Source organism: Trichosurus vulpecula, chromosome 6 (assembly GCF_011100635.1).
Source record: "Trichosurus vulpecula isolate mTriVul1 chromosome 6, mTriVul1.pri, whole genome shotgun sequence".
Taxonomy (NCBI): domain Eukaryota; kingdom Metazoa; phylum Chordata; class Mammalia; order Diprotodontia; family Phalangeridae; genus Trichosurus; species Trichosurus vulpecula.
The window spans coordinates 267,840,029-267,861,425 of record NC_050578.1 but is presented as its reverse complement, the minus strand read 5'-3'; the positions used below and the strand labels follow the sequence as shown (position 1 = coordinate 267,861,425).

The following is a 21,397-nucleotide window of genomic DNA, read 5'->3' as shown; positions in this document are numbered from 1 at the left end:
TAGCAGGGTTAGGGGGAACCCCAGGGTCCTATGCCCCAACCACCTCAAAAATCAAACAAACAAACAAAACAACCCAACCCAACACTTCCTAAATATCCCTTGTTGAAGTGATGGGTGGTGAGAATAATAGTCCAGTCATCCTCAGGAGCTTTTGTAACTTCTCTCTTGGTGCCTCCAGCCTTGAGCTCCCAAGCCTTTAAGGGGCTACTTAGATAGCAATTGCTTGTATGGGTTGAATATTATCGAGTGACTTTGGAGGCCCAGGGAAGGGAGAGTCATGAAAACAGAGGAAATGTGAAAATTTTAAAACCTTTGAGACTGTTCGAAGGGCATCTTTTAGAACAGCCTTTTGAATGTTTGACACATAAACAAATTTCTCTCATTTCTTTAATTGTATGGGAGATGGAGGGGGCAGTTAGGTATCAAGTAGTACATTGGCTAGAGGGTTGGACTTGAAGTCTGTTTAGAACTGAGTTCAAATCCTGCCTCAGACACTTACTAATTTTGCTAACCCTGGGCAAATCACTTAACCTTTCAGTCTCAGTTTTCTCATCTTCAAAATGAGGATAATTTTAAAGGTACCCACCTCCCAGAGTTCTTGTGAGAATCAAATGAGATTATATATATGTATATATACATGTACATACATACATACATACACACACACACACATATATATTAAAACTTCTCAAAACTCAAGTTGCTGTTCAGTCGTGTCCAGTTCTTGGTGACCTCACACGGGTTTTCTTGGCAAAGATACTGGAGTGGTTTGCCATTTCCTTCTCCAGCTTATTTTACAGATGAAGAAACTGAGGCAAACAGAGTTAAGTAACTTGCCCAGGGTCACACAGATAATAAGTATATGATAGATTTGAACTCAGGTCCAGCACTCTACCCACTGGGCCACCTAGCTGCCCCAAGCTGCCAAACATGTGGCATTAGATAAATGGTATCTATCATTATTTTCTAGGACTCAAGAGGAAACTATTCTTTCCTCAGTCTTTAATGTTTTCTGTCCTTGTTTACCCTTTGTGTATAGATCTAGTGATTAGATGCTCTTCTTGGCTATTTCAATGAGTTCTATTTTCGATAGAAAAAGCAGAGTTGAGTGGAAGAGCATGTCATGAGCTTTAACTCAGTAACCACATGTAAGGGAAGCCCTGCTGTTTGTACTATTGGCTTATGGCCACTAGAGCACTCAGAGCAACTTCTCTGAACCACAGACATTTTGCCTAGGAGGAAATACACTCCAGAGAGGCCTGCCCTTATATACTCAGCTTCATAAGTAACAGAGGACATCACACTCGTTCTCTTCCATTCAATCTAATCCAATTCAGTCTAGTCCACTCAGTCCAATCCAATCATCCAATTAAACTCAGTTTAACAAAATTTATTAAATGAATTCAGCAATGCTTTTTAAAGGGTTTCCAAGTGTCTCAATTGTAAAATGAAAAACTTTTCTCTTTGTTAGCTGTTTCTTTACTCTATGGTTTTGTAATCATTATAAAACCACCCTTTCATTGCTTAAGTGGTTACTTATTATCTACAACCTCTGTTTACCTAAGTTTTCTCAACTTTAAAATGGGAATGAGAATAACACCTGGAAAAGGTAGGTGACGCAGCAGATAGAGTCAAGAAGAACTGATTTCAAAGCTGACCTCAGACACTTCTTAGCTGTGTGACACTGGTCAAGTCACTTAACCCTGTTTCCCTCACTTTGCTCTTCTGTAAAATGAGCTGGAGAGGGACATGGCAAACCACTCCAGTATTTTTGCCAAGAAAACCCCAAAAGGGAACAGGAAGATTGGATGTGACTGTAAATGGCTAAACAGCAGCACCTGCCTCCCAGCATTGTTGTGAAGCTCAAATGAGATAACATTGCTAAAGCTCTTAGCACAGTGCCTGACACATAGTAGGTGCTTAATAAATGATTGTTTTCTTCTTTCCACCTCCATCTCTCACAACTGACTTACCACTTTCCCTCAGATGGCAGGGTCGTGGAAAAGGAAGAGGAAGCAAAGGATGGTTGAGTGTCCGTAGGATTGGGTATGAAACCTTATTAGACTGACCTGGAAAATGGGAGACCACATCTCCTTGAGTGTGACTCACTGAGGCCTCTCTAGGAATCCTTCCCTCCCTGGGTCACTGGCTATCTCCATCACTGTCTGTCTAGTTCCATCTGGAGATGACCTTAGATCAGTGTTGTAAAGTATGAGGATTCCTTCTCCCTGAGATAATCCTTCTCCTAGTATTTATCAGGTTTTCTTTCTTTTTTTTTTTTTTTGTATCTCTGGGGTTTGCTGTATGGGAGGAGAAGTTGGCTTATCTCTGATTGCCTCTAGAGGATTTGGGAGATGATACTTTGTGGGCTCTAGACTGGCCCATCTGGGAAGATATCCTGCTTAGTGAGTGACATCTTGGAAATCCCGAGTTTAAGGAATTTGCTACCTAGGGCTCTAATCCCAGGGTGCATTCTTTTCTTAGTATGTCATTCCCTAGGGTATCTCCACTTTTGGTTTAATGAGTTTTGGGAGCTCTAGAATGAGACTTACATAGCTGCATGGAACAGAACACTCATAGAATCCCCTTGTTTCGAGGATGTCAAAGCACTTTTCATTTATTACTGTAAGTAAATATTACTATTCATCACCATGAAGTTACTTGTGATCAACTCTATGGTACTTTGTAACATAACAAGAATTCTAACAGGAGTTCTTATTTATTTAATTTATTTAATATATTTAGTTTTCAGCATTGATTTTCACAAGAGTTTGAATTACAAATTTTCTCCCCATTTCTACCCTCCCACCCACTCCAAGATGGCATATATTCTGATTGCCCCGTTTCCCAGTCAACCCTCCCTTCCTAACAGGAGTTCTTAACCTTGGTCCCATGAACTTGTTTTAAAAATATTTATTTTAATAACTATTTCAATTTAATTGGTTTCCTTTGTATTCCTATGTATTTTATTTCCTATGTTTAAAATATTATTTTGAGAAGGAGCCCATGAGCTTCACTAGACTGTTAAAGGGATCTATGACGCAAAAAGATTATTAGCCCCTGCCCTAATTCTATTTAGGGCATTTTATTGATATGAACTATTCTTAGAGGGGAAGAATTAGGTCCAGAAAGTGAATTAATTTTCCCCAAGTCATGCAGAAAATCCTCAATATAGCCAGGATTTAAACCAGTGTCTCCTTGATACAGTGCATATTTCAGTTAATGCCAGTCCAGCTATAGGATCAGGCACTTATTCAAATGAGTCAGGGAGTTTGGTGGGGCTGCTAAATTGGATGGCTGTTTTTTTTTTTCTTATTTCTTGTTGGTTACACAGGCTAAGGCTGTTAGCAAGGTAGAGTAAGAGGGCACCCATGAGGTGGGATTTCACCAACTGTGGGGAAATCTCTTTCATCTGAATTCTTAAATCCTTCTGTCTCCTACCTGCCATCCACTTGCTAATGTCAGAAATTCTCTGAAGCCTTTCATGCCATAGTGAAGGGACAGGATTGAGATGAAGAGACAGATCCCTGGGAGAGGGACCAATGACCGGACTGGAGATCCTTTAACTGTTGTTAGTGGTCTTTGAAAAATTTGGAGAAATGGGCCAACATGATAACTAGTTTTGAAAAAGGAGAAGAATATAGGTATGAAGACTAGTGAACTCCTAGCAAGTTCAACTCCTGGCAAGATTCCAAAATGCTTTATTAAAGGAATTGTTTTTGAGCACTTAGAAAGAAAGCAGTGATCACTAGGATCAATCATGGGTTCACCAGGTCAGATGAATCTAATTTCCTTTTTTGAGTTACTAGACCGTTCAGGCCCGTGAAAAATAGAACTACTTAGATTTCAGTCAGGCGTTTGATAAGGTCTCAGGTGATGTTCTTGTGGACAAGATGGAGAGATGCTTAAATGATAATGCATTTGGGTGGATTCAGAGCTGGTTGGAAGTTAGACCCAAATTAATGAGATTATGTTAGCCATTGGGGAGGTCTCTGAGAACCACAAGGCTTCTTTCCACCAACATTTTTTAAACAATTACATAAACAAAGGCCTAACTGATATAACTAATGCACTTCTGGGCAGCATGAAGCTGGGGGAGAGAGTGCCCCCTTGGCAATAGTCAGGATCTAAAATATCATGACAGGTTGTGTGGACCAAATTAACAAGATGAAATTTAATAGACTTAAATATAAAGTCTTTCACTTGGGTTTAAAAGAGATTGCCTGTTTAAGTACAAGAGCATTTGATTTGCAGCCAGAAGACCTTTGTTCAAATCTCAGCTCTACCATTTACTTACATACATACATACCATGTCTGCATGACCTTGGGTAAGTCACTTCCAATGTCTAGACTTCAGTCTTCTCCTCTTTAAATTGTGCTGTTTGCACTAGAAGATGATTTCCAAGGCTTCCACACACATTTTATGGAAAATTGCATTTGTGACCTTCTCAAATTAAGTTAGATGACTTCTAGCATCCCATTCATCTCTAAATATGTGATGCTGTGACTTCATAGGAAAACTTAAGTTACTGCCAGGAGAGTCTTTCCTGAATGTTGAGCAGATACTAGGGGGATGGGGGAAAAGAAAGGAGGGGAGAGGTGGGTGAGAAAAGGTTATAGAAGGGGGAACCCAAAGCTGTTTACAATAAACTTTGCTGAATTTCTGCAGGCTTCCTTGTGGCTTAGAATGTAATTTTTCTTTGTGGTGTTGTTTTCCTTTTAATGGTTCCCTGGACTATCATACCTGGTTAATTTGTTTGTGTCTTCTCAGTACCTCTCGGACCACAGACAAAACTAATAGGGAGACCAAGGGCTGTCAAGGATCTGATAAGAGCTCATTAGGACACAAGCCATTCTGAAAGATTCTGCGTGGGCAAGAAAAAGGAAATGATCCCTTGGCCTTTGCAGGCAACTCTAACACTGAAAGGCCCCTTGGGGAGATGACTAGGAGAAGCAAAAGCCTTGTTAGGAAAATGACTTGTTTGTCTGAAAGAAATTCATTTCTATGTCTGGATGGTACCATCCCTTGGGGTAACTTTGTTGTTATACCTGATGGGAAGTTGGAGATGATTAACTAACTCAGGATAAACATATCTGAACCCTCTGCTAGAGTGGATTCTAATGGGTCCTATATCCCATGGTTGTATGAATTGCCCTACGAGGTGATATATTCCCCCTCCTTGGAAGTCTTCCAACAATGACTACATACAGATGAGCACTGTTTTGGAATGTTGTAGAAGCAATGGGTGTGTACTTATAGATAGCCTCTGAGGCCCCTCAGTGCTGGGATCCTCTGATTCTTCTTAATCCTCAGCTTTTTTCTTGTTACTTTCCTGCTCAGAAACCTATGGTGGCTCCCTGTTGCTTAATGCATCAAATCCCATTTCCTTTCCAACTCACAATGATCAGGTATCTTCTCTAAACTCCTGTGGCTCTCATATTGTCTCAATCACCTTTGGCAAAGATTAATTGTTCCAAATGTGTCAGCTTTTAGAGCTCTATGAAGGCAGGGATCATGGGTTCTATTTTTTCAGTATGTCATTCAATGCTCAATACTTATTGACTGATGACTGATGGGAAATGGACTCTATCTATCTCTTCTGTGTGACTGCCCCCAATACTCTGCTCTGGGAGGGACTTTACAGTATTTAGTCAGTGATCTAGTTGTCCAAGTTATCAATGTCTTTCAGCATCATTTCCACTCCCTTTTATGCTCAGGGCTTAAGCATGAGGATCATGGTGGTGTGGAATGCACACAAGTTCATTCAGCATGTGAAATTGTTGGAGGTCAGTTGAGTGTACATGAAAAGAATGATGCTGTGGAGAGGAAGTTGGTGGGGCATAGGATGGGCAGGTAGAAAGTACTGTGCCTGTAGGTGGTTCAAGCACATGACTCATCAGGAACCAGGGTGGCGGAAATGGTGGCACCAACTTCTGTGGGCAAGAAAAAAGGAAGTGAGAATTGGCTTAGCTTCAACAGTGGCACCCCTGGGTGAAATGAAACCCTGGGGAGAAGGGAAGTCACAAAATGGGGAATGATAATGTTTCCATCTCCACATTTTTGGTGGTTGTGTCAGTGGCAAAGCTTGTAGCTACTAGCTTTTGTGTGTGGGTTCACTGAATGGCAGATCTGGAAGGGACTTAGAGCTCCCCTAGGCTAAGCCCTTCATCCTACAGAAGATTAGGGAGTGCCTGGGCCAAACCAGGAGCTGCAGAAACACAAGCTAAAACAGGGTAGGCCAGTGAAGAAGCCACAAATGAGATGCAAGTCCTCTTGAAGATTCCTGACCAAGCCTTCTGGACAGAGAAAAGGAGAGTCTAGATGATTTGGGAGCCAGTCAGTCAATGAACGTTTATTAAACACCTATTATGTACCAGGCACTGTGCTAAGCTCTGGTGATAAAAGTTCCTGTTCTCAGGGAGCTCATGGTCTGATGGGGAAAGACAACATGCAAGCAACTATGTATAAACAAGCTAAAGACAGGCTACATTGGAGATATTCCCAGAGAGAAGTTATTAAGGAGGACTGGGAACGGTTTCTTATAGAGAGTGCACCTTTATCTGAAACGTCAAGGAAGCCAGGAGGAGGAGGTGAGAAGCAAGAGTGTTCCAGGAATGAGAGACAGCTGGTGAAAATGTGTGGAGTGGGGAACTCATTCAAGGAGCAGTCAGGAGGCCAGTGTGACTTCATCTTAGAGTGTGGGGAAGGAAGGAAGGAAGGTGTAATGAGACTGGGGAGGTAGGAATGCCAGAAAGGAGGAATATTAAGAAAGCCACATATTGCAAAGCCACCCCAAACATTATCTTTCAGTGGCATTGTAAGTTGTTTGGACTGCCTAGGTCCAGGGGAGAGGGATCAATTCCTTAGGGGAGCACCTAAGGTACTATCATAGGTTGGGTGACTGTAAGGTGGGAGTCACTTAGGGTTGGGTTGGTTGGTTCTCTAGCCAGCTTGACTGCTTTCCTTTTCGGTTGATGATGAAGAACATCAAGGATTTTATTTTATGTCTGGAGGACTGTATAGGTCCCTGGGGAAGGAGGAAGTCACTAGAGAGGAAGGTTGCTTGATTCTCTTGCAACGCAGGTTGCTTTTCCACTTTGGGAGTCCGGGGAGAGGGTAGGAAAGTATTGTCCTGGCCAAGGCAGTGTCATAAATCTGGAGGATTACATAGGTCCTTAAGGAGGTAGAAGCCCACTAGAGAGGGTGTCTTCACTATGGATTTTGTTAGGTAACCTTGCATTTCTTTTGTTGGGTTACATAAAGACTGTCTTGAATTTAATGTCTGTTAGTCTTTGTGTTGCATGATAGCTAAAAATCCTTTCTTTTTATTGTAGAGATCTAGATGGGAGCCAGGGGTATCCAGGAATAAGGGCATTAGCCATTAGAACTATTTTTAAGGGAAGCATATTAGCTGAATTTTGAAAGGAACTTGGAATTCCAAGAGGCAGAGCTGAAGAGAAAGAGCATTACAGGCAGGAAGAAAGCCTGTACAAAAGCATGGAGGCAGGAAATGGGAAATTGTATATAGAAAACAGAGATTAAGCCAGACTGTCCTAGAGACTCTTACTCTTTCCTTGTTTTTCTGGTCCTTTATTGTTGTGTCCCCTTTTGGGGTTTTCTTGGCAAAGATATTGTGGTTTGCCATTTCCTTCTCCAGCTCATTTTGTAGAAGAGAAAACTGAGGAAAATGTGGTTAAATGACTTGCCCAGAGTCACACAGCTAGTAAGTATCTGAGGCCATATTTGAACTCAGACATTCCTGATTCCAGGCCCTGCACTCTCTCCACCATGTCACCTAGCCGCCCTATTCTTTACATAGCTCCTAGCCAGTAACGCTACTTCCTGCACTCAAAAGCAATGACGCAGAATGACTGGTTTTCACGTGTGCCAGAGGAGGAGCATATGCCAGCTTTTCCAAAGGCATCGGCCGCTTCTTAGCGCCTCCTCCTCTCACCCTTTGTGATCTGGCCAAACTGGTCTTCTCTCTTCGTTATACGATACTGCCTCACTTTGTCTTTGCACCGGCCGCCCCCCGTGTCTGGAATGCGCTCCCTCCTTACTTCCCGCTCACAATATTCCCCCTTTCCTTTAATAATAGCTGGCATTTTATGTTGTTCTTTATAAATATCATTTCACTTGATCCTCACAACAACCTTGGGAGGAAGGTGCTATTAATAGCTCCATTTTACAGATGAGGAAACTAAGGCTGAGTGACTTGTCCAGGGTCACAGAGATAGCAAGTGTCTAAGGCTGGATTCAGACTCGGGTCCTCCTGACTCCAGGTCTGGCACTCTAGCTGCTGTGCCCCTTAGCTGTTGCTTTGAGACACAGTGCGCATATCATCTTGTGTATGGAGCCTTTCTTGCTCCCCTTCTCATCCCCTGCAACTGCCATACTCCCCCTCCCAAATTACCCTGTATTTAACTACTTAGTAGTAGTTTTTTACTTTATATGTATGTACAATATCTCTCTCTCCTTACATAAGTATCTCTCTGTGTTATACAACACACGTGTGTATTACATACATACATATACACATATACATACACACACACACACACTTGTCTCCTTCATTAATCTCTTTGAATGTAGCACTTGTTTCATTCTTTGCATTTGTATCCCAAGAACTGGCACAGTGCCCGGCACTTAATGGGCGCTTAATAAGTGCTTGTTGAGTAATTGGCTGATCAGGTTGTAGGCTGAGGTGGTGGAAGATACCCAAAGGATATTTGGTAGGCTAGGACACCGAGCTATCTTGGACGTACACAGTGAACACGTTGACCTCTAGAAGAGTAGGGGGAGGGGTGAGATGGGAGACACAGGAAGAGAAGGCTCTGAGAATCTCATCCTGCAGATGGTGACTAAGATATAGGTGTGAGGGGTCTACCTTGTAGGATGGAGATGGTGGGGAGGGTGACTGAGATAACAAGGGAGACCAGAATGACCTTTGCCATGGTGATGTTAGTGCAGGTGAGTTAGTGCACTGACTGACTCTGTGTGTGTATGTGTGTGTGTTGGGAGACAGTACTATAGAAATTATGTGTTATGAAATTATTATGAAATTATTGCTTATGTTGGGACCACATTAACCAACCTGTCTGAGTGTTTGGATCTTGGTGAGAGTGGCAGATGGACATGAATAGACCAGTTATAGGCTACAATGGTGAAGAGAAGATGCTCTTCACTATCATGAAGATTTCATTAGAGCCAATGGGGTCATTTTAGCAGCAAGAGGCTCATAAGATCATGGATTTTGAGCTGGAGGGGAACTGAGAGATAATTTAGTCCAACTATTTGACAGGGAAGGAAGCTGGGACTCAGAGAGAATAAGTCATAGGCCTAAAGTCACACAGGTAGGTAGAGTATGGGTGCACTTAGGTCCTGTTAACCCCACGTTCCATGCTCCTTCCACTGCATGGAGTTGCCTCATGGACCTATCCCTGGTGATGAAGCTGACCATCAGCTCTGCAGAGAACTGAGAGGAATTGCAGGTATCAGGCAAGGAGAGGACACTCAAAAGTAAGTATGTGTGTATGTGGGAAAGCTGAGAGTTGGTCTAGGTCAAGTTTAATGTGAAGTATTTTGTCTAATAATGATAACTGGCAATAGAGGCAGAATGATAGTGTCCTCAGAACGGTCAGTCCTTTCTTGAGTTCCCAGAGAGCCAGATAGCGTCACTATTATGATGAAGTGACAATATCATCATTGGGAAGGACTTTAGAACACAGAACATACAATTTCAGGAATGGGAGGGATCTAAGAGCTGGGGGGAGGATCTTAGAACAAAGCCTGTACAATGGGACCTATACAGGACCATATGGATGTTAGAGCCGGAAGGGACCTTGAAAATCTGGTTTACCTGCCCCACCCTTCATTTTGCAGATGGGAAACTGAGACCACAGCCACTGCATAGATCAAGAGGATGACCCCAAAAGAGAGTTCCTTCAGGTCTGTGAGTTCCTGTGAAATGAACCCAACTATTATAGTGTAACCATCAGGTCAGGCCTTCTAACAAAAGCAAAGAGCTAACATTACAATTCTAAGAACAAAGAGTGGCTTATGACCTTTCCTGGTCTTCCCTCCAGCTAGTGTCTTCCCTTTGACATTACCTCCCATTTACCCTGTACATATCTTGTTAGTACATAGTTGTTAGCATGTTGTCTCTCTCATTAGAATATAAGCTCCTTGAGGGCAGACACTATGTTTTGCCTTTTCTTTTTATATCTATCACTTAGCACAATCCCTAGTACCCAGTAAGTGCTTAATAAATGCTTGTTGACTGCTTGAATTTGGAGGAACGGCCCCAAATAAATATATGACATTAGTAGACAGAACCAAAAGAATTCTTTATTTCTTTCATTGAAAATTAGAGAGGGAGGGGATGACAATGGAGACAGTCTGCTGGAGGAGAAAGGAAGTGATGGGATCAAGTGTATGTGAAGAGGGGCTGGCCTCATCAGCGAAAAAGTCTGTTTATTAGGGATTGAAGAGAAGGAGGAGAGAGCAGGGGATTATGTCACAGGGCTCTACAGAAGGGGAGAAGAGGGAGCTTAAGGAGATCAGTCTACATTTCTGCAGGAAAGGGTGAGGCAAGGATGCCAGTCGAGTTGGTGGAAGAAGAGGGTAGTGTGGGAGGTTTGAAGAGAGAAGAAAAATGGTTTGTAACAGCTTCTGTGGGGAGTGGGATAGAACCAACCACTGTAGCCTTGCTACAGGGAGGTTAGACAGACACACATGGATAGGGCATACAGACAGGTACATGAGAGCCATGGACAGACATATACCAGACAGACAAGTAGCTCTGTTACATATCAATAAAAAAAGCATATAGTAGACATGAAGATTAAGCTGAAGGGGGGAGCTGGGTGGTGCAATGGATACAACACCAGCCCTGGAGTCAGGAGGATCTGACACTTGACACTTTCTAGCTGTATGTCACTTAACTCTGGTTGCACTGCCTCCCCTCCCACCAAAAAAAAAGATTACACTGGAGAAGAAAATGGTAAACCTCTCCATTGTCTTTGCCAAGAAAACCCCAAATGTCATAGAGAGCTGGACAGGACTGAAATGATGGCACAACAAGGAAATGAAGATTAAGGTGGGTGTGTACTTGGGGTGGGTAAATGGAGAACTTCCCTGGGCAAGCCTCAATGGAGTAGGCCTGGAGAAGCAGCAGGTTCTAGTGAAAAGAACACTGGGTGGGTCCAAGAGTCCTGGCTCACCCCAGACTAGCTCTGACCTCACTGCTCTGTCAAAGGCCAGTGTCAGACTCGAGTTCTTCATTCCCTAACACATCTATGATTTCCTATCATCCCTCCCATTTGGCAGCTCTTAACCTAGGGTGCACCAAACTAGATTGTTACAAATATTTTGATAACTGTATTTCTGTATAACTGGTTTCCTTGGTAATTCTATGTATTTCACTTCATCCTCCGAAAATATGATGCTGGGAAGGGGTCCAAGGCTTCACTAGAGTCACTGCCACAGGAAAGCTTCTGAGCCCCTACTCTAACTGCCCAATGAGCTAGGGGCAAAAAGGGCTTGACACTGGAGGCCTCAAACTAGGAATCCCAAAGACCCAGTTTGAGGCCGAGTCTCTTGGGGCATTGATTTTTTTTTAACAAGACAAGCTCTATGCCCTTGTTTGACAAATGTTTGTTATATGACATCCCTTTCTGGGGTCTCAGTGACACCACTTTTCCAAAATGAAGGTTTTTTTTTTTTGCAGTGGCAAGTGGGAGCTGTGCTTGTATATGTGTGTTTGTATATGTGAATGCGTATGAATCATTCAAGCATTTAGTATACACCTACCACATACCAGGCCCTGCCTGTATGTTCCTACTGTTTGTATATATGTTTGTCTGTGTGTCTATGCAGGGTTTTGCTCAGGCCATGGGGCCCGTGGACTGCAGAAGTTTCAAGGCCTCTGCTTTCCTGGAGACCTCTGGGGAACTGGACTACATGCTCTAATAGTCTCCCCTAACTCTTTCTCTCTCAGATTTAGAGCGGCAGTTCAGATCCCCTGGAGATGACAGTTGCTCGGTCGTGGGGTGGCTCAGCTGTGCTGATGTGAATGCATGCCGATATTCCCGACTGACTCCTCTCTGGCTTTCGTTGCGGGGGTGTGCTCCATCCCAGCGATGATGGCATCCATGGGGTTTGTGGGGTTCTGTTTCCATGGCAACAATCCATAGGAGGCTTTCCCCATTGATCCAGACAGGCAGTTTTCCGCAGGGCTGTTCTTTGCCTCAGGTTCCTGTGTGGATATGTTACTTCCTGCTCGAACCATCTTTGTTTCTCTAATAATGATAATTGGCGATAAAGGCAGAATGATAATATCCTCTGTTCGGAGTCAATCTTCTGTGAGTTCCCAAATAGCCAGATGACATTGCTACTCTGTGCCGAAACAGCAATGGTATTGAATGTTCTAACTGGGAAGGACTTTTGAACCCAGAATGTACAATGTCAGGAATGTGGAATGTCAGAGCTGGAAGGCTTAGAACATAGAACGTCAGAACTTCATAGAGCCCATGGGACTTCATAATATGTAATGTTAGAGCTGTAAAGGAGAGTGTAGAATGTCAGAGCTAAGAGGGACCTAGAACGTAGAACAGAGAATGTCAGTGTTGGGTGGAACTTTATAACATATAGACCGTTAGATCTGAAAGGGACCTTGGAAATCTAGCTCAACAGCTCCACCCCCCCAGCCATTTTGCTTTACAGATAGGGAAACTGAGACCCAAGGAGGGGAAATGACCTGTCAAGGACACACAAAGAGCCAATGGAAGATATAGACTAACGTCCAAGGTTCTTAACTTCCAATCTAGAGTCTTCCCCACTATATCATACTGCTTTGATTGGGCAGGTCAATTCAGATAAACCTTCTCTTGTGGCTCTCAGCAGTTTAATGCAGTGTAAACAGTGAGGACTTTGGAATCAAAGGGCGTGGGTTCAAATCCTGGCTTGGTTATTGACTACTCGTGTGATCTTGGTTGACCTCTCTGAGACGAATTTACCTCATCTTTAAAGTGAGAGAATTGGACTTGATGGTTTCCAAGCTCTTTTTCAGTTCTACATTTATGATCTTGCGATCTTCCTTCCAATACACCAGTGGATTTCATTTCATTGATGTGGGCGTCCATCCCATGGGGTAGATTGGAACCAATGCATGTCTGCCTATTCCAGGAGACTCTCATCCGTTTTTTCACATCCATCTTTCATAAGAAGTTCAATCAAGCTCTTTCTGCCATCTTGCAGCGCTGCCACCATGGTGCACATGAATGTCCTGGCAGATGCTCTCAAAAGCATCAACAATGCAGAAAAGCGAGGAAAACGCCAGGTTCTCATTAGGCCATGCTCCAAAGTAATCATCCGGTTCTTAACTGTGATGATGAAGCATGGTTATATTGGCGAATTTGAGATCATTGATGATCACAGAGCAGAAAAAATTGCTGTGAACCTCATGGGCAGATTAAACAAGTGCGATGTAATCAGCCCCAGATTTGATGTTCAATGGAAAGATCTGGAAAAGTGGCAGAATAATCTCGTACCATCCCATCAGTTTGGGTTTATTGTGCTTACAGCCTCAGCTAACATCATGGACCATGAGGAAGCAAGACAAAAACACACAGGAGGAAAAATCCTGGGATTCTTTTTCTAAGGGTGTAAAACATACATACAAATAAAATGCTCCAATGGACAAAAAAAAAAGAAGTTCAATCAAAGCACTGGGACCTTTCTTTAATCTCTTGATATTGAATGGATACCAGTGGAGCACATGGGCTGCCCATTGTCCCATGTGCTTTCTATGCAATTGACCCATCTTTTCTTTCCCTAGTCATATATTTTTTGATGGCATCTTTTATATAATTTCTCCTGTTAATTCCTCTGTTTCAGCCTGTTCATGCCCACCTTGCACCTCTCTATTACTTATTTTGGAGATTCACAGTTTCAATTTTTTGGAGGCCATAGCGTGCTATGACTTGCCTTCCAGCATCATCATATAAGTGGTGGCATTAAAAAATGGCCTCTGTCTCAAAGAGATGTTTGAAGTAATTAAAAAAAGATGCAATTTCTTAACTTTTTTTGTCTTTTTTATTATGAAATTAGCAATCATCAACAAACACAAATGTTTCAATGTATAAAGAACAATTAACAACAAAAAGAGGATTATGAAAGTATAAATTTCTATTATATGTTTTTTTAAAAAAAACTGTTAGGTTAATAAGCATTTATTAAGTGCCTACTATGTACCACCACTGTCCTATATGCTAGGGATACAGAGAAAGGCAAAAACATTATTCTCTGCTCTCAAGGAGCTTACCGTCTAATGGGGAGACCCCATGCAGATAACTATGTACATACAAGATATATCTAGTGGAAATGGAAGGAAGGGATCTTTGAAGCTGTGTCCAACCCTCGTATTTGAAAGGTAAAGAAACCAAGGCAATTGTTTAGTGGGACATAGGTGGGTGGGTTTTGAGCTCAGGTTTTCCTCACTCCAAAGCTAACCTTCAATTCACTATTCTCCACTGCTGTTAGTAGGGATGGGGACTGGTAAAGGCAATATAGTGGGAGGGTCAATGGAAATTATTTAGATTCATTTTTAATTCTCAGTTCTCAAGCCCTGGTGTGAAGAGAGCAAAGTTGGTGAACAAAAGCATTAATGTCCAGATTAAGGTCTTAGAGTTCCACTTAGATCTGTGTGTTGGTAATGAATGGCCTAATAATTGTAGTAAAGAATTGGCAGCAGAGGACCTGGGTTCAAATCCTAATTCTGCTACTTGATGTGACCCTGTAGCCAGAGTGGTCTTTGTTTTCTTTGAGTGACTCAGTTTATCTCATTGAGCCTCCTAGGACAATCCTAGTCTCCACCTAGGGTGGGATCCTCTTGGCTTCCTCATTGTGTTCCTTTTGAAAAGAAACATTTCCCACCTGAGTTTGGCTCTGATATTGGATCTTTGCATAACTGAAATCTCAACCAAACTGGAGATGATCTTGGAATTCCTGCCAGCTTGCTGAAAGAACTGACCTCTGGAATGGGACTCTTTGGGGCAGGCACAGCTCTATGTCCAATTTCAGCATGAAGAAGCTATGGAAAATGAGACCTTCACCCCTTACCCCAAGATTCTGAGCCCCAATTGTTCGGGGCAGGGAATGATGATAGTGTTCTGTGTACTTATTTTGTGTTATCCTTGCTATATTGTTTTATTGTCATGATATTATTGATCCCATGTAATGGATACAAAGATCTAGGGGTGGACATTTGAATTATTAATAATTATTTTGGGATGACTGATTGAAGAGATTATCTGGCTGGGATCTAGGGGTGGATCACATTTGAATCGTAAACCAATATTTGGGAATGTCACTGAATGATATGTTTTGCTTTATTGTGAATGATATGTTTTAGTTTCCTGCGTAATTGGATCGCAATGTTCTAGGATATATAATTTAATTTAAATTATGATTGGATTGTGCATCCTAGAACATTGTGAGGGGTGGAGTGTAGCCAGAGTGGCCTTTGTTTTCTTTGAGTGACTCAGTTTATCTCATTGAGCCTCACTGGGCCATACCTGGGAGCAGAGAACTTCCTGTGTGACCTCTTCTGGGGCAGGAAGCCCAGACCATGCCTGGGATCAGAGAACTTCCTGTGTGATGAGTCATGGGGCTGGCTGAGGGGAGGTGTTGACTCCAGAGCCAAGCTCTATTGGGTGTTAACCTAGTCTACGCTAGGGAGAGAGGCCAACTCAAGAACCAATCGGCCCTGGTCATTCAGGCAGTGCTCGATGATGTCAAGAACTCTATAAGAGGGGAGAGGACAGCTTGAAGATCTCTTTTTCCTTTTCTGGTTGGTGCAGCAGCGATGGGGAGCATGACTCTGGGCCAGCCCTTGCTCTCAGGCCGAGCCCAGATGTTGGTAACTATGAATTGTATTGGGTCTGTCTGTTGATATTTGTAATTTGTTTGCGTTTTGGTTTTGAGGTTTGGGGTGCTGGTTCTTTTCCCCCGAACTAAATGAATGTTCTGAACCTCAGGGTGCTGGTTTTTTCCCCTGAAGTAAGCGAGTGAAATTGTATTTGGTCTGTCTCTTGATGCTTGTCTCTTTGCTCCTCTGAACTAACTGAATGCTAACTGAATGCTGGCGTTTTTCCCCTGAACTAAATGAATGTTGTCTGTATGCTAACTGAATGCTGGATTAAAATAAGCTGGTCAACCCCTTCACTGTGCTTTCCTTGTTTAAGCAGATAAAAAGAACCTGTGCTTTCCTGGCATCCTGGCAGCCTCCTGGGTGCTGGCTGTGGGGGGATCTTACGCCCCCACAGGAGCTGCTAGCTGGGTTGTTAAAACAAACCCGGGAAATTGTTCACTGTTGAAATAAGTATTAAATTATTATTATCTTTAAAGTGTTAAATTTAAAAAAGTAGTAACAAAATTGCCCTGCTTAACTTTGTCTCCTTCTGAACTTTCTTTTGTATATATACTTTTTAGCATTTTATTGACCTGTTTTCCTTCCTTCCTCCCTCCCTCCCTTCCTTCCTTCCTTCCTTCCTTGCTTCCTTGCTTCCTTCCTTCTTTTCCCTCCAGCAATACTAACTCTCCTTCTCCACTCCCAAAAAGAAACTCTCTCTTCTGACAAGGGACCATAGTGACAAATAAACATAGTCAAGCAAAACATTATAAGCTTCTTGAGGCAGAAAATGTCTTTTTGCTTCTTTTTATTTCCAGGCCTTAGTACAGTAACCAGAACATAGTAGATGCTTAATAAATGTTTATTGATTAATTGAAGTCATTGGCAGTGTCTGAAAATGTCTGCCTCCTTCAAGGCAGTTAGGTGGTGCAGAGGATACAATGCTGGATTCAGAGTCAGAAAGAACCGAGTTCAAATATGGCCTCACATACTTCCTAGATGTGTGACCCTGGGTAAGTTACTTAATCTCTCTTTGCCTCAGTTTCCTCAACTGTAAAATGGGAAAATAATAGCACCTGCCTCTCAGAGTTGTTGTGAGAACCAAATGAGATAATATTTGTAAAGCTCTTAGCACAGTGCCTGGCACATAGTAGGTACTTAATAAGTGCTTATTGCCTCCCTCCTTCTGAACCTCTCTAGTCTATTACCTCTCTCCTAAGATGAGGAAAGGCATGCTCCACCATCATTTTTTTGAAGACATGATTGGCCATTTGCATTCCATTACTATGATTGTTGTATAAACTGTTCTTTTACATCATTGTTTACTCTGGATCACTCGTCAAATCTTCCCATATTTCTCTGCATTCTGTAAGTTGTTATTTCTTATAACACAATAATATCATATGAGATTCGTATGCCACAATCTGTTTAGCCATTTCCCAGTCGATAGGTGCACAATATGTTTCTAAGAACCAGGACATTTCCCAAAGACAACCCAATTTACTTTGCTCCTTATTCAGGTCTAGACCCAGCTCATGTCCTTGCAGCGTCTTATCAAAGATATATGTACATAGGGGCTAACTTTCTGAGCTATCCACATAATTGCATACCATAGCCTGGACAATAGAGATTCTTCATCCACTTGATTTTCCCAAGGTGGATGGTTAGACCAAATTCTTTTGAATGATTGTGTATTTTAATTAGAAAGTTCTGAAATGTAGCAGGGCTCAATGCAATCAGCACAGTACTAGTCCTAATCAGGCCCTTCTTTAGGACTTCACCATCTATAAGGAATCCCCCACTTGTTAACTGACTGGAACCTTTGGTGAGCATGTATCATCTCCCTGTTTTATATCTTGTTTGATATTAAAATCAGAGAGACTTTAAACAAATCAATCTCTGACTTCACATCTTTCAAGGAATCTTGTATGATTTTGGCAGAGACTCCTTGTCCACTGAAACCCTTTAAGGTTCCATTTTTCTCTAATGAATCAAATGCTTATTTTATAGTTTCCCAAACAATAAAAGCTCAGTGAGATCTTATGTTCTTTATTCTTTCAGTTAATTGTATGACTGCAACGATGTGGTCTGCTATAGAATTTCATTTTTGAAAATCTACGTGTTCCCTTTTTAAGCCTTCATCCAGGATGCCCTTGTCATGACTACATTATTTTCAAAGATCTTGGACCATTGGGAAAGTAGTTATACAAGTAATTAGATGGAGATAGACTAGATGGGCTGAGAACAATACTTAGTCTTTTGGTTGCGTGTTTGTGTTTGATTATAATAAAGTCTAAATATTTAGTTTCTTTCTCTCAGGAATCTATTGCTCCATGTCCCCTCAATTGCATTGCTTCCAGTATAATCTCCATTGTGTATGTTTGATCTTGTTCAGCTTTTCTCATCCTTGTTTTTGTCGGCGCCAATTTTCACTTCCTCATGGGGCAAATTGAGGACTGTGATGATAAATTCCAAATGTGGTACCTCCACTGACCTTGATGATGAAAGAGTTTGTTATGAAAACTTTTGTAGGTTTTTTTCCATTTCAAAATCTGTTTGATGGAACTAAGTTAGACACAACTAAGAAAAGTCATCTTGGGGAGATTTAAAGATGTAATTGGAAGAAGGATCAAAAAAGGAATACATGAACTTAGATTTGTGTTAAATACATGCTAATAGGTAAAATGCTAAGAGTCACTGCCTAGGATGTGATTTTTGCATGTTGATTCAACATTTATTTACTGTTTACTTTCTCTCAGACCTCACACCCATTGGTGAGTTAGGGGAATATCTATCCCAAGCATGTGAAGACTTCCCCCAGTGGAATGGGCAGATGAGAACGATTTGTTCCAGTGGCCATAAAGCAGGCATTATGAAGCCCCTAGAGCTTAGTCAGATATGCCAAGGTTGTCCACTGCATCCACCACCAGCAGCAGTTTTGACTTTTGTCCTGCCACTGGACTTCAGTGACTCAGAAAGAGAGAGAGGCAGGCAACTTCGTACAACTCTGCCTCACTGAAATCCAATTCACGAGTAAGCCGCCCGGTGATATCATTGGTCTTCTTTGAAAATGAGGAACAAACAACAACTGTTTATACCAAACTCATGCAAAGCCATTCAGGAAATACATGGATAAATAAGGGGGGAGACTCGACCTTGATCAAAACGAGAAGTGCCTAAAGTATGCATGTGTAATTATAGTTATTCGGTTGTGTCTCATTCTTCGTGACTCCATGGACCATAGCATACCAATACTGTCCATGGGGTTTTCTTGGCAAAGATACTAGAGTAGTTTGACATTTCATTCTCATATGCATCATATATGCATATGTGTGTAACATATTTGTATGTATATGTCAGCTTAATGTATGAAAAGAGGCATACAAAGGTGCAAAGGGTTGCCCCAGGAGATCAAAGGGGCCTCATCAATGACATCTTTGAAGAAATGCTAGATGTCCACTAGCTTGCTGTGGGTGCTGTATAGAGCAGTCTTGGATTAGGAGGTCTCTGAGATCTCTTCTAGCTCTGAGGCACTGTGTATGTCAATGTCGTGGTGACTAGTCACTGTACGGGGGTAGCCACAGCCTAGGAAAGTGACCGCGAGTCTAACAGAGAATGTAAACTACCTTGAATAAATGCACATAGCAAAAGAAGCTCCAGCTATCCCATAGAAACACTTGCAAGTGATCCTGGATCATTGCTGGCACTATGCTTTCTTTGTTCTGTTTCTATATAACACCCGACCTGGTCCAGGATCGGTGTGAGAATCCGTGACCTCATTCTGTCCTCCTGCCACCACAGACTGGGTCTCATGAGTAAACTCTCCCAATTAATACAATTAACCTAACTAACCCTAATAAACCTATTATACAACCAAGATGGCATGGGCTCCTCTTTGATATCTCCATATTCTCCTGGAGGATCTGCATCCCTACAGTTGGCATATCAAGGCAGAACAGATCAGCCCCTTTACATTTGACCTTATAGTTGGCATAGTTGGTAGGATAGTCTGCCCACCTACAAATCTAGTGTCCTTACATAAGGCAACCATGGCAATTCATAGGAGTGTAGAAGAAGCTGGTTCTGGGGCCATTTGGCCTCTTTATGTATTTAATTCTTTTTAGGCCTGGGCTTACAAGGATGTCCCAGGATTTGTGAGATACTGGGAAGGCATACTTTTTCCAAAATACATCTCCTGTTTGGGTGCCATGCTGACCTAAAAGAAGAGGCATTACAAAGGAAATCTGGGGTACTAAAGACACATTTCACTCAAGAGTGTCTGTGGTTGGATTTGAACTCCTGGTCCAGCATTACCCACTATGCCACCTAGCGGCTACCACCTTTCTTCTTTGGGACACTGCTTCTGTATCCAATGATCTCCTAGTAAATCTGAGTGGCGTATTGACTAGTGGAGTTAGAAAGACCCGAGTTTGAATTTTATCTAATTCCTCACTAGCTGGGTGACCCTGGGCCCATCTTAGTCTTTCAGCCTTAGTTCCTCATCTGTAAAACTGTAATAATATGTGAAGATCATAGATAATATCTGGAAACATGATTTGCAAACCTTAAAGTACTCTATGAGTGTTTCCCAATATTATTATTACTACAGCTTCATACTAGAAAAGATCCCAGGAACTGCCCTCAGGGCCAAATACTTGATTACTCCCACTTACATCTCCCTAAGGTTCTCTCCTCAGTCCTCTTTTCTTTCCATACTATCTCACTTGGTGATCTCATCAACCCCAATGATCATATTTTCTCTCTCTCTTTCTTTCTTTCTTTCTTTCTTTCTTTCTTTCTTTCTTTCTTTCTTTCTTTCTTTCTTTCTCTCTTTCTTTCTTTCTTTCTTTCTTCCTTTCTCCCTTTCTTTCTCCCTCCCTCCCTTCCTCCTTCCTTCCTTCCTTCCTTCCTTCCTTCCTTCCTTCCTTCCTCCCTCCCTCCCTCCCTTCTTTCTTTCTTTCTTTCTTTCTTTCTTTCTTTCTTTCTTTCTTTCTTTCTTTCTTTCTTGCCTTTATCTCTTGCCTGAGCTGCAGTAAAGGTCTAACCATGTTATTCCCTGCTCTTCAAGGGCTTTTTCCTTAATCCTGCCTTTTAGAACTTTGGGTTCCCTTCAAGGATTGACTCAAGCACCACCTTCTTCAAGAGACCTTTACTGGTTCCCTCAGTTGTCACTGTCCCATTCCCTAATCATCGTTGTATATTTATTTTGAATATTTCTGTATTAGCTTATTTGCGAACATGTTGCAGCTCCCTAGTTGAATTTATTCTCCTCAAGGCTAAAGACTGCCTCACTTTTGTCATTGTATCCTCAGCACTTAACAGTGAATTATTGTTGGATTACTAGGTTACGGAAGAACATAGGGTAGAATCACACCAGACAAGAAGATATAGTGTATTGGAAGAAGGCTCCTTTGGTGTGAATGAAATCATGAATCTATTAATTAATAAAGTATTTGCAATACTTAAATCAGGAAGGTTGGGGCAGA

The 21,397-nt window shown here is 42.0% G+C and overlaps 1 protein-coding gene across 1 annotated transcript; it reads left to right on the top strand.

Moving 5' to 3' along the window:
• Positions 1-13,265: 13,265 nt before the first annotated feature.
• Positions 13,266-13,666, top strand: LOC118855477 (40S ribosomal protein S15a-like). The gene has a single exon (XM_036765576.1). The coding sequence runs from the start codon at positions 13,269-13,271 to the stop codon at positions 13,659-13,661; it is 393 nt and encodes a 130-aa protein (XP_036621471.1). The 5' UTR covers positions 13,266-13,268; the 3' UTR covers positions 13,662-13,666.
• Positions 13,667-21,397: the final 7,731 nt, after the last annotated feature.

Coding starts and splice junctions, on each gene's coding strand:
- LOC118855477 (XM_036765576.1), top strand. CDS start 13,269: ATGGTGCACATGAATGTCCTGGCAGATGCTCTCAAAAGCATCAACAAT.